General features: G+C 48.5%; 1 protein-coding gene across 3 annotated transcripts in view; it reads right to left on the bottom strand.

The window, feature by feature from the left end:
- TFRC (transferrin receptor) overlaps positions 1-14677 on the bottom strand; it is a 38868-nt gene extending 24191 nt beyond the window's left edge. For 2 of the 3 annotated variants that reach the window (XR_014026647.1, XM_081329441.1), the window contains exons 1-6: positions 14638-14677; positions 7755-7820; positions 4762-4972; positions 3038-3251; positions 782-916; positions 75-168 (exon numbers count right to left, since the gene is read on the bottom strand). Coding sequence is in view for 2 of the 3 variants with exons in the window: in XM_081329441.1 (XP_081185567.1) it covers positions 75-168; positions 782-916; positions 3038-3251; positions 4762-4972; positions 7755-7787 (687 nt within the window). In the remaining variant the exon portion in view is untranslated. Of the gene's footprint in view, positions 1-74; positions 169-781; positions 917-3037; positions 3252-4761; positions 4973-7754; positions 7821-14527 lie in introns of all 3 variants that reach the window. The other variant, XM_081329442.1, reaches the window with a different exon arrangement.
- Between the last annotated feature and the right edge of the window lie 2583 nt (positions 14678-17260).

Genomic DNA, 17260 nt, shown 5'->3' on the forward strand with positions numbered 1-17260 from the left:
TCCGGGATCTGGCCCTGAGCTCTTGGCCACCGGGCTGCGGCGAAGTGGGAAGAAGTCTTGTAGGAGAGACTTACCGAAACTTCTCCGTTTTTACTATAGGCTACAAACGCATCGGAGGCCTCCAGGATTGTGTTTCCAGCATCTCCCAAAAAAACGGCATTTGTAGACCTAAAAAAAATAAAATAAATACAGGAACCCGGCCATCACTCCACGCTTCAAAATACTGCATTTTAAAACATCCACCGCACTTTTAAAAGCGGCCAAGGTTGGAGCGCCCTCCTTAAAGAGGCAGATTAGATTAGACTAAAGTGACCCAGCCGGCTTTCATGCCTAAAGTGGGACTAGAACTCACCGTCTCCTGGTGATTGGCCCAAAGTCACCCAGTCGGCTTTCATGCCTAAGGCAGGAGTAGAACTCAGTCTCCTGGTGATTGGCCCAAAGTCACCCAGATGGGTTTTCAATGCCTAAGGCAGGACTAGAACTTACCACCTCCTGGTGATTGGCCCAAAGTCACCCAGCTGGTTTTCATGCCTAAGGCGGGACTAGAATTCACCGTCTCCTGTTGATTGGCCCAAAGTCACCCAGCCGGCTTTCATGTCTATGCTGGTCCTCACAATTTCTTTCTTTCTAGTCTCCTAACCTCTAGACCAAACTGGCTCTTTCCTAAAGCGATTTATTTTTCGTGAGACTTGCTCATGGGATCGGGAATCCAAATGGCAACCTTTGCTAAATGCAGTTGAAAGGAAGACCTCCCCGAATTATTGCGAGCCAAACCTCCTACCTGGCTTGGAGACGGACATAATGCTCATCCTCCCAGACTTTGTCCAACTTGAATAACTTAAACTGTTCGTGGATGTCATTGGCCAGAACCTCATCCCGTAAACTGCCGGCTTCGTGATTGCCGGAGGACACTGACCTGAAAGAAAATGCCAATAAATCGAAAGTCAGGAGTTCTGTCACACCCCCATCTTCACACAGTGTTAATACCACTTTAGGATGCCTTGGTGACGCTCCACACTTGGAATGTTGCATCCATTTTTGCTCACTCCTGCCATCTCTACAAGTAGGCTAGCTGCAGCCCTCTTTCCCTGTCTCATTCTGGAATTGGGTCTGTCTAGTTTAATGAAGAGAAGGGTGAGGGGTGACATGATAGCAGCGTTCCAGTATCTCAGGGGCTGCCCCAAAGAAGAGGGAGTCAAGCTCTTCTCCAAAGCGCCTGAAGGCAGGACAAGAAGCAACAGATGGAAATTAATCAAGGAGAGAAAAGCAACCTGGAGCTAAGGAGAAACTTCCTGACAGAACAATTAACCAGTGGAACAACCTGCCTCCAGAAGTGGTGAATGCTCCACTTTTAAGAAGTGACTGGACAGCCATTTGTCTGAAATCCTATGGAGTTTCCTGCCTGAGCAGGACTAGATGACCTGCAAGATCCCTTCCTATTATTATTATTACTCTCTCTCTACTCGTCTAAACAATATTCTGTCCCATGGGAACCAAGGTCATCTCTTATTCCCGGGACTAGAGGCGGGGCGGTATATTAGAAAGCCTGCCCAACATTTCTATTCGGGAACGTAGTAAAATGCATATTCCTGAGGGTGGGACTTCATACATTGTGACTGGGTAATTTTTTTTGTGGGCAATTCAGACTAGGTTTCGCTTTTGACCCGTGCCCATACTTTGTATGTAACCAATAAACATGTTCTTTGAGGAATTCACAAGCAACGGACTTCTGCTTTCTTCTTCTCTCTATAATCGGAACCGTGACAGCCACAATATAAAAAAAGAGTTTGAGACCCTAAGAAAGAGTGCAGAGAAGAGCAACGAAGAGGATTAGGAGGCTAAAATCTATGAGGAGGAATTGGGTATATCTAGTCTAATGAAGAGAAGGACTAAGGGTGACATGATAGCCAATGTTCCAGTATCTCAGGGGCTGCCCCAAAGAAGAGGAAGTCAAGCTATTCTCCAGAGCGCCTGAAGGCAGGACGAGAAGCAACGGATGGAAACACATCAAGGAGAGAAGCAACCTGGAACTAAGGAGAAACTTCCTGACAGTGAGAACAATTAATCACTGAACTTCAGAAGTTGTGGGCGCTCTGTCACCGGATGCTTTTAAGAAGAGACGAGACAACCATTTGTCTGAAATGGTATAGGTCAGTGATGGCGAACCTTTCAGAGACCGAGTATCCAAACTGCAACCCAAAACCCACTTGTGTATCATCGGGTGCCGGGTGGGCGTGGCTGCAGTGGGACTGAAAAGTTCAATCAATCAATTCCAACTTTGCGAGATCTTTTTTTCCCCCGCGAGAAGTTAAGTTGAAGTTGATTGAACCTTTTTTTTTTTGTTTTTGCACAGCGGCGGAGGCCTGAAGCGAAAAGGTTTTATAAAACCCAGCTGAAGGCCTAGGACTGGGGCGACGGGGCAAGTGCCCACAGAGAGGGCTCTGGGTGCCACATGTGGCACGCGTGCCACAGGTTCGCCACCACGGGTATAGGGCATGGGTGGCAAACCTTTTAGAGACCGAGTGCCCAAAAAACACCCCGGTCCCCCCAGCCCAACCGCTCTGCCCCTGCTTCAGCCCGCAGGGCCACCCACCGCCTCCACAGATCACCCAGGTGGTCCTGCAGCGCCTCCACTCACACCCTGCACTATCATCTGCGTGCAACGGGGTGCAAGGGTGGAATCTTGTCCCCTGCTGCCACATCCTTAGCTGCTCTGCGTGGGCCATGCCCGGGGGCAACTCTCCTCCTGGGGGGGGGGGCTGCTGGTGAGGATAAGGCTGCGGGACTGGGGCAACGGCGCGTATGCCCACAGAGAGGGCTCTGAGTGCCCCCCCGGCACGCGTGCCATAGGTTCACCACCACTGCTATAGGGTTTCCTGCTTGAGCAAGGGGGATGGACTAGAAGACCTCCAAAGTCCCTTCCTGCATCCCACACAGCCAGAGCTGCAGCTGCCCACATGCTGAAACCCTTCTTCTTCTTCTTCTTCATCATCATCATCAGAAGAGCTTTTCCAAGCGACTTTCTGGAAATCCTTACCGGATCTTGTCTTGGAATCTCGCCCTGGCTAGCCGACTGGCCAATAATTTCTTCAAGTCACCCCAATACAGCATTGGATCGGAGGGGGCGTTGTTGCTGGTTACAGAGTATTCGGGGGAATAGTGGGCCTCGTTGTTCGAGGAGCCGGCCCCGTTGCTACACGTCGCCACTTGTTGCATCCGGGCGCGGAAAGTGATGTAGCCAAAGAGAAATCCTGGCGAAGGAAGAGGTCAGGATTTACTGCCTGAAGACGCAACGCTGAAAAGAACAGCCCAATTCACACACATCTGCCTCGCTGAGAAGCAAAAGCAACTGGACTTCCTTCGTTTTTGGTCTTAGAAACCGTTTTGCTTCCTCCGAAGTTAGAAGCGAAGAAGCTTTTGGGATGAGAAGAGGAAGATTTTCAAGGAGGGGGGGAAAAAAACCAAAAACCAAGGAAGTCCAATTGCCTTTTGCAAAAAGCACCCTTGCGACAACGGTGACCTGCAAGGACTGAGAAACTCCGTAGACGTTGTTGAAAAGAGTTGTTTTTTTTTAACACGAAAGACAAATGAAAATAAAGACAGTGGCAAATAGTGGGGAAGGGATAAAGTGAGGACAAAAAAGAAATAAAAAGCAGCGACTTCCCACCTCTTTCAACGCAGTTCGGTTACTTAATAGAATTATGCTCTCAGCTTTTTCCTTGGGACGAAAACAGTAAATGCTAGCCACTTCTGTAACAATAACCCACCGAATAACAGCACGATTCTATCGATGGCTCCACGATTATTATTTTAAAAAGTTTACTCGGTAGCCCTCGCTGAGCAACGCTCGCAGGGGCCCAGGATTTTCATCCCTAAAGTGCAATGTCACCTGACTGTGCCACGGAGCGATGGAAATTGGGGCGCTTCCAATAGCCCTCATTACGTGAACCCCTGCAACATTGTTAAGCGGGACATCGACCCGATGGCCATTTGCAGCCTCCTGCTGGCTTGTGCTTCCAGGACGGACACCGCAAATAAGGTCATAAAATCACGCTCACGTGCTCACAGGACTTTATAACCCTGGTTAAGTGTAAGCCAGTTGCCGATCACATGACCGCCACCCTTATAAGGACGAGGACTGGTGGTTATCACCCCGCTGGGCGCTATTGTAAGTTGGAACGGTCCCCAACTGAGGACCATCTGTATATGAAAAAGGAAGGCGTTTTATGGACAAAGGTTAATTTGCTCTTAGTGGGGGGGTGTATCGGTAGCTGTGGGGTCCTTGGTGCTTTCTCTGAGCTGGGTGGCTTTCTTGCAGACCTTTCAACACCCAGCTAGGGAGCATCATCAGTGCTGGAAGGGAGGGGGGCTTGCAGAGCGAAGAGGAGGGCAACTGTGGGATCAGACCAAAGTAGATCTATTTCCCGTAACTTGGACATTACACAGGCGGTCCTCGCCGTGCGATCACAGCTGGGATCAGAATTTCCCACGACAACCAACTCAACAAGTGCCCCGATTCGCTTAACGACGGTGACCAACGCGGTAGTGTAATTGGGCCCGGCTCGCTTATCAAACTGCCTTGCTGAGCGACGGAAAGGCTGGCCCTAACCGTCACCGAGTCAAAGACTGCCTATGCTTCTCTTGGAAGACCCCGAGAACCAGTGTGCCTTTAGGCCGACATCACACGGCTGGCTCACATTCCAACTCCAAGAGCCAACCATTTAGGCCAGCATCCCCGCCCCCACCCCCGCCCCCCCTTACCTATCAGGAAGAGCAGGGCGGATACTCCGCAGAGGATGCCCAGGTGCCGGGGGCTTCGGGCGCTGCCTTTCCTGGGGGGAAGGTGGTGGATGGTGCCGTTTTCTCCGCCTTCCTCTTCCTCGGCCGAGAGCTTCATTTCCACATGGCTGCTGTCCCCGTCCGGCTGCCGGGCCAAGCTGAAGCGGGTGTAGGAAAGGGGCTCTGCCCCAAACTAGACGGAGGAGGAGGAGGAGGAGGAGGATGAGCAAAAGGGCCTTGCACAAGAAAGGGCACAAGCTCAGCTGAGCAGGAAGGCCTTGTGGGCCACTCAAAGACAGGCAGTCCTGGGCTTACGGCCAACAACGGACTCCAGAATTCACGTTGCTAAGCGAGACGGTTGCTAAAATTTCCCCCGTTATCCGGATCGAGAGAGACCCTTCCGAAGATGCCCCCCCCGTTGTCAGGGGTTTGACACACTGGTGCGCACACTAGTGGCTCCCTCTTTCAGCATTTAAGATGCTGGCAAATAACCATCTCTTCCCTCAAGATTTAAATCTTAAATGGTATACATAAATTGTGCAATTTGTATGTTTGTTTTAATATTCTGATGTTGTTCAGTTTCTTGCCGATTAGCCCAAAGTCACCCAGCTGGCTTTCGCTGGACTAGAACTCTGTCACCTGGTGATTGGCCCAAAGTCACCCAGCCGGCTTTCATGGTTAAGGTGGGACTAGAATTCCCCGTCTCCTGGTGATTGGCCCAAAGTCACCTAGCCAGCTTTCATGGTTAAGGTGGGACTAGAACTCCCCGTCTCCTGGTGATTGGCCCAGTCACCCAGCCAGCTTTTATGGTTAAGGTGGGACTAGAACTCCCTGTCTCCTGGTGATTGGCCCAAAGTCACTCGGCCAGCTTTCATGGCTAAGGCGGGACTAGAACTCTCCGCCTCCTGGTGATTGGTCCACAGTCACCCAGCCAGCTTTCATGGTTAAGGTGGGACTAGAACTCCCTTTCTCCTGGCGATTGGCCCAAAGTCACCCAGCCAGCTTTCATGGCTAAGGCGGAACTAGAACTCTCCGCCTCCTGGTGATTGGTCCACAGTCACACAGCCAGCTTTCATGGCTAAGAGAGGACCAGAACTCAAGTGTTTCCTATATTTTAGCCTGGTGTCTTCGCCACTAGAACAAACCACTGTCTCCTCCTTAATCTTTCTGTTGTGCTGGAGGCACAGGAGCTGAAATTCTTTCTTCACACATTTCAACAGCCCTGAAATCAAGCTAGCACTGAAGTCAGAGGTTGCCTCATTCTTCTGCTTGCTGCCTGGAGGCTAGCTCATTACACTGTGGTCTGACATGTAGGAGTTAAAAAAACAGGCAGACCGAGTTTGCTGGTTAGCCAACACATAGCCAGCAATTTTCAGCAGGCCTTAACAGCGTACCAATGGCTAAAACAGACTGGGGCCACCTGCAAAAGAAGGGATGTCTTTGATTGACACATGGTCCTTGAGTTACAACAGCAAGTGGGTGTGGGATTTCCTTTGCAGGCAAAATGTGCAATGCCGTGCCCTTGTTAAGTGAGCATCGTGGATCACTCAGCAGGCACCTCCTTGTAACTTCCAGCCAGCTTCCATCAACCAAAGTCAGTGAAAAGGCCTTGCAATTAGGAATAATAATAATAATAAAGTTGGAAGGGACCTTGCAGGTCATCTAGTCCAACCCCTGCTCAGGCAGGAAACCCTAGACCATTTCAGACAAACGGCTGTCCAGTCTCTTCTTGAAAAGCCTCCAGTGTTGGAGCATTCACCGTTTCTGGAGGCAAGGAGTTTCACTGGTTAATTGAAGTCCTGGGTGGGTAAGGCCATTGGCTACTGCTGGGTGTAAGAGGGCTTGGGGGAGGTGCACAGGGGGCGGAGAAGGGGCACCCCGATTACAGTTGGGGTTGCAGAGCTAATGCCAGATGAGAGAGGGTGGACGGGTGTTCTGACAGTGAGATCAATCAACCAGTGGAACGACTTGCCTCCAGAAGTTGTGGGTGCTCCAAACCAGGGGTCCCCAACCCCAAGTCCCTGGACCGGCACCGATCCGCAGCATGCCAGCAACTGGTCCACAAAAACAAGCAAAGCCCCGTCCGTGAGATGCAGGCAGCCCACAAAACCACACCCCCTCTGGTCCACGGAAAAACCTTTCTCCACGGCACCGGTCTGTGGTGCCCAAAAGGCTGGGGGCCTCTGGTCTAAATGCTGGAGGCTTTTAAGAAAGGACTGGACAGCCATTTGTCTGAAACGGTGTAGGCAGAGTCTCTCGCGTGAGCAGGGAGCTGGACTAGATGACCTCTGAGGCCCCTCCCAACGCATGATAGGAGCACAGCAAGGCTTGGGGAAGGGTATGCAAGCGGCGGTTGAGTGCAGAGGGGCTGGAGAAAGGCGCATGGGGCGGGCTTCCCGCAACAACTTGCCGCCTTCCCTGTTGGCCTCCCCGCCGACTTTGCTTGTGGGTCAGCCGGGAAGCTTGCCAATCACAAACACATGCCCACGTATGTCGCCGCCAGCCGGCTGCCAAGCACCCAGATTGCGTTCATGCGACCGTGGAAGCGCCGAGAAGGTCAGACCAATTATAACCACTATCCTACTTTAAACCAGAGATCCCCCAACCTCTTGGGCACCAGGGACCGGTTACGTGAAGTTTTTTTTCCGTGGACCGGAGGGGGTGTGGTTTTGTGTGCGGCCTGCATCCCGAGGATGGGGCTTTGCATGTTTGTGCGGACCGGGGGTTGGGGACCCCTGCCTTAAACGGTCGCTGAACAAGTGGTGGCTAACCAAGGACTGTCTACAGCAGGGGTAGGCAACCTTGGCTCGTGGACTTCCAATTCCCAGAATTCCTCAGCATGGCTGGCTGAGGAATTCTGGGAGTTGAAGTCCACGAGTCATAAAAGAGCCAAGGTTGCCTACCCCTGGTTTACAGCAATGGGTTGAAAAAACAGAGGACAGACACATTCATTCTAATAAATACAACCTCCTTACCACGTTAAATATTGCTTTCCTGGCGTGATTCATAATTCCAGAGTCCTTCAGCTCCTCAACTGCAACCTAGAAGTCAGAAAACACACAGCAACTTAGCAACGTTTTGTTGGCGTGAAAACAAAATTGACAATGGCACAGCTACCGGGTCTTCTAGAAATTAATTACAATTTGTTTTAATAACGCAAGTTTAGAAGATCGTGGTGAACAGGGTACAAGCTGTACCGTTATGCAGCTTGCCCATTAGATTACAACTGATGAGAGTTTAATGCACGACTTGTGCACTAGATTACATGAAGGCATATAAAAAGCAAGTTTGTAGGAATTGGGTACGTCTAAGGAAAAGGACTAGAAGTTGACGTGACAGCAGCCTTCCAATATTTGAGGGGCTGTCACAAAAAATGGGGGGGGGGTTCCCACCTATTCTGCAAAGCACTAGAAGGCAAGACAAAGAGGTGACGGATGGAAGCACACCAACCTGGAACTAAGGAGGAATTTCCTGACAGTGAGGACAATTCACCTGTGGAACAACCTGCCTCTAGAAGTTGTGGCTGCTCCATCACTGGAGGTTCTTGAGAAGAGATCGGACAACTATTTGTCTGGAATGGTATAGGACTGGGGTCCCCAACCCCCGGTCCATGGACTGGTACTGGGCCATGGCATGCCAGCAACCGGTCCACACAAACAAGCAAAGCCACATCCACGGGATGCAGGCAGCACATGAACCCCACACTCTCTCCGGTCCACGGATAAACTTTTCTCCACGGAACCGGTCCTTGGTGCCCCAAAGATTGGGGACCCCTGGTATAGGGTCTCCTCCCCTGAGCAGGGGAGTTGGACTAGAACAGAGGTCCCCCCAAACCTTGGGGCACCAGGGACCGGTTCCGTGGAGAGAGGTTTTTCCGTGGCCCGAAGGGTGCGTGGTTTTGTGTGCTGCCTGCATCTCATGGATGGGGCTGCGCTTGTTGGTGCGGACCGGTTGCTGGCATGCCGCGGCCCGGTACCGGTCCACGGGGCGGGGGGGTTGGGGACCCCTGGACTAGAAGACCCCCAAGGTCCCTTCCAACTCTTTTTTTTTAAGGGTGTGAGAAGACGGCATCTATTCCCCAGAGAGACTGAAGAACCACACCCATCTGCTCTTGCAGTTACTGCATTATCGACGGAATAATGCGGTTTCCCGGCATTAGCTGGAATTATCGTCTCCAGCGTCGCAGTTGAGCTCGCTGACCTTCTGCTAACAGCAACTGAAAGCAGACCGCTCCTGCAGCCGGCGCCATCCTCTCTCGACTTGAGAGGCAGAACACAAGACGCCCCCCCCCGACCCCGACCCAGGGAATTAATCAAAACTTTTAAGGGTACAGACACGGTCTTGTATTCCGGGACTGGAAAGCAAACAAAGGTGCTTATTTGGAAGGACTGAGAAGTCTAGGCCTGAAGTTTCAAGTGCCTTAGGCACGCCTAGTCCTCAACTTACGTTTGGCGAGCGTTCAATCTTGTGAAAAGGGACTTTTCACACTTAATGGCCGTTGCAACATCCTCACGGTCGCGGGATCAAAATTCAGCCGGTTGGCAACGGACTCGTATTTAGGACGGGCGCAGTAACCCGGGGTCACGTGATGCCCCGTTTGCGACCTGCTAACCATTAAGTCAATGCCATGCTACTAGCTCAGGGGTCTTCCAGCTTGGCCCTTTCATGGCCTGTGGACTTCCAACTCCCAGAATTCCTCAGCCAGGCAGAGGAATTCTGGGAGTTGAAGTCCACAAGTCACGAAAGGGCCAAGCTGGAAGACCCCTGTACTAGCTTAAATGATTGCGGTGATTCAGTTAACAACTGTGGCAAAAAAAGGTTGTATAAAATGGGGCAAAAAAACTCACTTAGCAAACGTCTCAGTTAGGAGGGACCTTGGGCTCAATTATGGTTGTAAGCTGAGGACCACCCTGTAGTGGAGGTGGCCGTCAGCAAAAATCTACATTTAGAAAATAGCTCTGAATTGCATTTTCCATTGTAATTTGTACAAGAAACTTAGAAAGCCGAACAGCTGTGAGTCCAAAGACGTATTTCCTACACTGTCCTAAAACAGGAAATATATATATAAAAAAATCAACAGAAATGTAGGTTTGGGATTAAAAGATCTAGACAAAAGCAGGATTAGCACTAAGAACAGAGCAGTTGAGAACAAACACACATGCACGTCCATTTCCCATTTCAGACGCAGCATTTCAAGGCATCCAGCCAGCCGAGAACTATCAGGATGGCTCAGAACACAAATTGCTTTTAAATTTAAAGGATGGAATCAAGATCGTGCGCGCGTGAAGCGCTAATACCGCTTTACAAGACCTTGGTACGGCCACACTTGGAATGTGGCATCCAGTTTTGGTCACCACAGTGTAAAAAAAGATATTGAGGCTGTGGAAAAAGAGTGCAGAGAAGAGCAACAAAGATGATTAGGGGACTGGAGGCTAAAACATACAAAGAACGGTGGCTGGAATTGGGTGTGTCTAGTTTAATGGCGAGAAGGACGAGGGGGGACAGCATAGCAGCCTTCCAACATCTCAGGGGCTGCCCCAAAGAAGAGGGAGTCAGGCTATTCTCCAAAGTGCACGAAGGCAGGACAAGAAGCAACGGATGGAAACTCATCAAGGAGAGGAGCAACCTGGAACTAAGAAGAAACTTTGTGACAGTGAAAACAATTAACCAGTGGAACTCCTTGCCTCCAGAAGCTGTGAATGCTCCAACAATGGAAGTTTTCAAGAAGAGACTAGAGAGCCATTTGTCTGAAATGATAGTGTTTCCTGCCTGAGCAGGGGGTTGGACTAGATGACCTCCAAGGTCCCTTTCAACTTTATTATTATTAAATTGCAATTATATCATCTCACAGTGTGCCTTTAGGCCGACAATTTATCTCCCTTTGCTTCCCCTTTCCATAGTGCTCATCGGAAAGCGATATACAGGCGGTCCTTAGCTTATGACCACAGTCCAGCCCAACCGTTCTGTTGCTAAGCAAGGCAGCTAAGGGACTTCTGCCCCCTTCTGTAACTTTTTCTTTTGCCACAGTTGTGAAGTGAAACACTGCAGCTGTATATTTAGAATCAAGGTAATGGAAGAGTATTTTACAGTTGAGCAAGAAGTTGCAAGGCAACGATAGAAATCTTAATCCTTTGGCAAGCTCTTGGGTGCCTGCACATGTTCTGGCTAGAAGAGATTAACCGTTTCAAGGAAAACTGGATGTTTTCTGGCTAATTTGGGCTGCTAGGCATGAGATAAGAAGCAAATCAGACCCCGCCTTTCAGGAGAAGATAGGAAGCAATGCGCCACTGCAAATGTTAACAGAGAGGCAACTTAGTACTTTACAACAGAAAAGTCGAATAAATAAAAAAATGGAACGTAGCTCTTTTGTAACAAGCTCTTCCGATTTATCTTTACTTACTGGGACGCATTGAAAAGCTTCATGCTTGTATGCTCTTCCCTAATTGTCTGAACAAGAAACAAACGTAAAATTACTGCTTTCTGAGGAAGCAGCAAACTGGGTCTATTTCCTTTCAATATTAGCTAAAATAAGGAACTACATTTGCATTTAAACAAATAAAGGGGGGGAAAAGGGTTCATGGGTCACTGCCCAGGCTATGAAAAATTATCTTTCATAAATGGCTGACTTTTTTTTTTGTAATACAAGTCACCTATGCAGAAAGGAACTGGTTACCGTTTGAACATAGCAAGCTATGCAGCTACACTATTCAAAGACTTCACATTTGTAAAGGAACTATTGAAGTTGGCTGAGTCTATCCAGTTTAAAGTACTGTTGCAACAATTAGAAGTTAATCTTCAGTTGGAACGCATGAATATGGAGTCATTTCAGGAGAAGAAAAAAAACATGAGAGAAACTTACGGATCTCAAAATATTAAAACACTTTTCAATATCTTTAAGCCCAACCAAAGGTCTTTCCCACACACATTGACCCCTTTTATCTGCTCTTTTTATCTGACATTTGAGAGCAGCAGTCTAAAAATCTGAGAGAAAACGACAGATGAACAGGTTCAGCCTGACCCTCCATTCAAATTTCCTAAATTCAAACGTCTAACAAAATTATTTACATATCTTTTAAAAGCAAATGCAATTTACACATGCAGGGCTTTCTAATACTGGACTAACTGCCCAAATTGCTCTTTTGTGTTAATACAACTTTTAAAAAAATACAAAAAAAACGTATCCGACTGCATTTGTGGCACACTTCTAAAACTGTTAAAATAAAAAGCACAAAATTCTGTAGGTAAAACTTTACTATTGTGTCAAATGCAGAAAAGCATACTCGATAGCATTTTTACAACATATCTGTAGTGTGTGTGTGTGTGTGTGTATACCAACCACATATACAGTATTTATGCTACTTCCTCCATGGGTTCTAAACCAATTTACTCCCTCCATGTTTTAAAGTAACGTTACCAGTTGGTAATATTAAAGGTAAAGATAAATTTCCTAAAGGGGAGACATAAACTAACAAGTCTCATGTACAGATCTATTTATGTTTGTCAAATTAGACTCAGCCCTACAATGCCCCCCCATCTTCACTGAATTCTATTTTCCATCCAAGTGTTATCAAAATAGCTTCTTCCATGTGTGGAACTTAGCAATGATTAAAAAGGAAAATTAATGTTATGGTGGACAACTCAGGTGCTGATTCAGGAAGAAGTCATAGGAAAAGGCAAGCAACGCGATGGAAACAATAAGGAAAGGAATAAAACTAAAATTGCTATTTACAGTTTACTGTATTTTTAGCCATAATTATTAAGAGGTTGGACAAATCCCCTCAAGCAAGTCCCTTATGAAGAAAGGAGAGGACACCGAAGGGGGAGTCATTCATAGCTTTAAAAAAATCTTAAAACTGTTTTCTTTTACAAGGAAATATACATAGGCACATAGCAAGAAACAGTTCCTAAAATATTACAAACCAAGACAAAAAGTCCTTCATTCTGATTAGAAACAAATCTTTAAAAATTCTAACATTAAAAAGAGGGCGGGGAGACACAGAATACCAAAGAGGTAGTTTCCTTCGATTTTTAAAATTATCCCAAAGATGCTTTTTCAAGAGGCAACTGGACTTTGTCCTTCTTTGAAATTAGTTTTTTAAATTTATTTTTATAATGTAATGTAAACTTGACATAAATTAGTTCCTTTTATAATTAACTTGAGGGGGGGGGGGTGTTAGTTTTTCATCCCCTTTATTATTTATATAAATAACTCAGGGTTGAAAACATATCTAATACGCCTTCCTCCCATTTTCCCCACAAGCCAGCAAGGTAGGTCGGGGTTGAGAGCAAGGGACTGGCTCAAAGTCACTTAACCAGCTTTCATACCTAAGGCAGGATTAGAACTCAGTTTCCTGCTTCCTCGCCTGAGGGAACAATGAAAGCGGCTCTCAAACTCTTTTCAAGTATATATAAACCATGGCTGAAAAATCCAACAACGTTCATTTATTCAGCAAAGCCATAAGCCAAGAGTGCAATTCAGCTGCAGCAAACACCAAAGCCTAGTGCTAACTAACAGCTCAAGGCTTCCTCCTCCTCTCCACTTAAGCCACTAAAAGCAATTGCAGGATTTCACTCCTCCTAGCAAGTATCCCCCTGGCTAAGTTTAAAGGCGAGCCATTAACTCGGTCTCCAGATATGGGCTGTCAAGAAATTTGGAGTCCAATTTCTGCATCATCCATCCCAGAGGACAAAAGAGGTCAGGGCACGCCACTATGGCTGGAGAGAGGGAATTTAACTTTAAAGTACGGCAAGCCATTGGAGCAAAAAAAAAAAAAACCGTGGCTCAAGAAGGAACTTGAGCCTCAATGTCACAGAAACAAGAAAAGCAGGACAAGTTTCCCACAACACACCTGAATCCAACCCAAGCTTTCATCAACCCAATGTATAGATTTTATATATATATATATATATATATATATATATATATATATATATATATATATATATATATATATATATATATATATATATATATATATATATATATATATATATATATATGTTATTTTCCTAGGGTTAGGTGCACAAAGCAGCATTCTGGGCACTTCTACACCCTTTATGCCAAGGGTGTCCAGTCTTGCAACTTTCAAGACCTGGGAGAGGAAGGTGGGTGTGTGTGTGGGGGGGGAAACGCAGCTGGCTGGGGGATTCTGGGAGTTGGAGTCCCCAGGTCTTTAAAACATAGGCAAGGTGGATTTATGCCGCTGCAAAGCCGCCCAGAGACACTTTGCACAGCATATAAATCGAGCCTATAATATCAATTAGGCGCTTATCATATATATTTAGGTGCTTCCTCGGGGGGGGGTCTCTCTCGCCCCCCCCCCCGGGCTCACCCTTCTCCAAAGTGAGGACGCAGCTGGGCCACGTGCTCCGAGGCACGTGGCGGCCAGCCAAGCGCTCCACGCCGCGCGCCGAACCCCCCCACCCCCTCCACGTGAGGCCTGTTCCCTTTCTGGTTTGAAGTCCCGGGGGGGGGGGTTAGGGGCTCTGCTTGGAGAGACGACCCTCCACTCCCACCGTCCAAAATGGCCTCCCAGGTGCACATGGGGCAAGGCCGCTGCAGGGCTTTGCAAGCCGCTTGGCTTGCTTGCTTCCCCCTATCCAGGCTGGTCCTTTACACACGCCTTGCAGGCAAAAAGGAGGGGCATGCAATGCAGGCATGCTTGCATTCAGACGTGCACCCATGCCAAAAATCCCCCTCCAACCCCAGCAGCCGTCGCCGTGTGCCCTCCCGCGCGCAACGTTTCACCTTCCCCGGCCAGTTCTTTCCCGGCGAAGGGCAGCAAGGATCCCCCGGCGCCTACGTGACACCAGCAGGCCCCGCCCTTCCCCGCAGGCCCCGCCCTTGCGTAACCTCACCCGTAAGCGGCGAGCGGCCCTCCTTCCACTAGCGCGCCCTCCCTCCACTGCACGCGGACTCCGCCGCCGCGCGTACTTATAAGCGGTTACCGCCGGCCAATCGGAGCGCCGCCTTTGCCTCTCGCGCCGAACGCCCGTCGCTGGTTGGCGGCAGCCTCCGCGCCCCCTTCTCCACCCCGCCCCTCCACCCGCCGGCCGGCCAATCGGTCTCCCGGAGGGGGTAATCAGAGCGCCTCGTTTCGCCTCCGCGCGCCCCTTCTCCAACCCCCCCCGGCGGGTTCTATGCAGAGGGGCGGCACTATTAGGATTGGCAGCCTGGCAGCCTATCGGCCTCGCTGGCGGGTGGGCGATGGGAGGGGGGGGTACTATGAGGGAAGGCGAAGATTAGATCCGATCCTCGTGTTCAGCAATAGAACGTCAGAATGAGGAATGGACAGCCGTGGGTCACGGCTCCAGCGTGTCTGAGGTTGGGAGGGCACCAGACGAGGCGAGAAACGCGGGATAGAAATCACCTCAGGCCCAAGAAGGCTCCTTCACAGGAAAAAAAAAGGACTGCTTCGTCTCGTTTGGCATTCCAGTCGGCCAATCAGAGGGCGGGAGAAGGCCTTTGAAGGTTGGGGAAGAGGGCGGGGCCAAGCAAAAAGGCGGGAAACACTCCCAGGCGGGACGGAGATCGTTCAATATGTCGATATACCATTTTTTCAGTCTGAAAAGGGTTTTTTTTAAAAAAAAATAGAAGCAGAAATGAAATGCCTCACCAGCTGCAAAAACCATACGTGCAGCACAAAGTAACTAATTAATTAAAAGCTGGGAGGGACACACAAGCAGAGGAACGAGCTGCAATTAATTAAAGAGCCAGTGATTAAACATTCCTGATTGCAAAAGACCATTATGTCTCTAATGGCTGCCTTCTTTTTAATCTCAATTGAATTAGAAATTGGAAAATTCCTAGCCAGCTGGAGCCCCATTGGAAGTGCAACAAAGTTTCTGTCGTTATAAGATGTGTGGACTCCAATTCCCAGAATTCCCCAGCCAGCTGGTTGGGGAATTCTGGGAGTTGGAGTCCACAAAATCTCAAAATTGCCAAAGTTGGACACCCCGTTCTAAACACACAAAAGTCTGAAGGTTGGGAAAAAAAACAACCCTAGTTTTTATAACATTTGTTTTTGCAAAAATAGGAAACAGTTATAAGCTACTTCAGTTTTCTTTTGCACCAATTTCCAAAGAAGGAGATCACAAGATTTAACTGAATTATTTCCTATTTTTTAATTATCATCTAGTAGTTTGCTTTTCCCATGAGTTCCCCATCTTTTATCCAACCACAGGAAGTAAAAGTGCAATGTGATTTCGAAACAGAATGAAGCAATCCTTCCATGCCTGCTTAATGCTAGTCTGTGGTTATAAACCGTGGTTTGTTGAGGTTTCTGCAGGAAGCTATGCCCAGAGTGCGTATCCTGCAAAGCTGCGCCTTTGGGACCTAACTGCTTATTTTCCAAACGGCACAATTTTGATTTTATGCAGTAACGCTGCTAGTATTATATAGTTGGTTGGCCAGATGCTTAGACTGAATTTGCCATTTTTGTCCACCTCTTGAGTCCTTCTTGAGAACCTGGGATAGCCAGATGTGGGTGCTTGATGCTGTAAAACAGGAGTCTTCAAACTTGGCCCTTTTGTGACTTGTGGACTTCAACTCCCAGAATTCCTCAGCCAGCTTGCTAGCATGTATTTATGACGGTTGCATTGGCCTGAGATCATGTGACCAGTGTTTGTAACCTTGCCAGCTGGCCTCGAACAAGCAAAGCCCATGGGGAAGCTTAATGACCGCATGATTCACTTAGCAACTGCATTGATTTGCTCAACGACTGTGGCAAATGACGGGGGTCGTAAAACAGGGCACAACTCGCTTAGCAACTGTCTTGCCTAGCAATATAAATTCTGGATTCCAATTACCAGGAGATGGGGAATTCTAGTCCCACCTTAGCCATGAAAGCTAGCTGGGTGACTGTGGACCAATCACCAGGAGGCGGAGAGTTCTAGTCCCACCTTAGCCATGAAGCTGGCTGGGTGACTTTGGGCCAATCACCAGGAGACAGGGAGTTCTAGTCCTACCTTAGCCATGAAAGCTAGCTGGGTGACTGTGGACCAATCACCAGGAGGCAGAGAGTTCTAGTCCCACCTTAGCCATGAAGCTGGCCGGGTGACTGTGGACCAATCACCAGGAGATGGGGAGTTCTAGTGCAGTGAAAGCCAACTGGGTGACTTTGGGCTAATCGGTAAGAAACTGAACAAGATCAGAACATCAGGATTAAAACAAACACACATACAACTTACACAATTTATGTATACCATTTAAGATTTAAATCTTGAGGGAAGAGATGATTATTCGCCAGCATCTTAAATGCTGAAAGAGGGAGGCAGGGGCGTCTCTGCCTCGGCAGTGTGCGCACCAGTGTGTCAAACCCCTGACAACGGGGGGCATCTTCGGAAGGGTCTCCCTCGATCCCGATAACGGGGGAAATGTTAGCAACCGTCTCGCTTAGCAACGTGAATTCTGGATTTTGCAGCGTCCCCAGGGTCATGTGTTCAAGATTCGGACGCTTGGCAACTGGCGTGTCTTTATGAT

Source organism: Vipera berus (genome assembly GCF_964194415.1).
Source record: "Vipera berus genome assembly, chromosome: 5".
NCBI lineage: Eukaryota > Metazoa > Chordata > Lepidosauria > Squamata > Viperidae > Vipera > Vipera berus.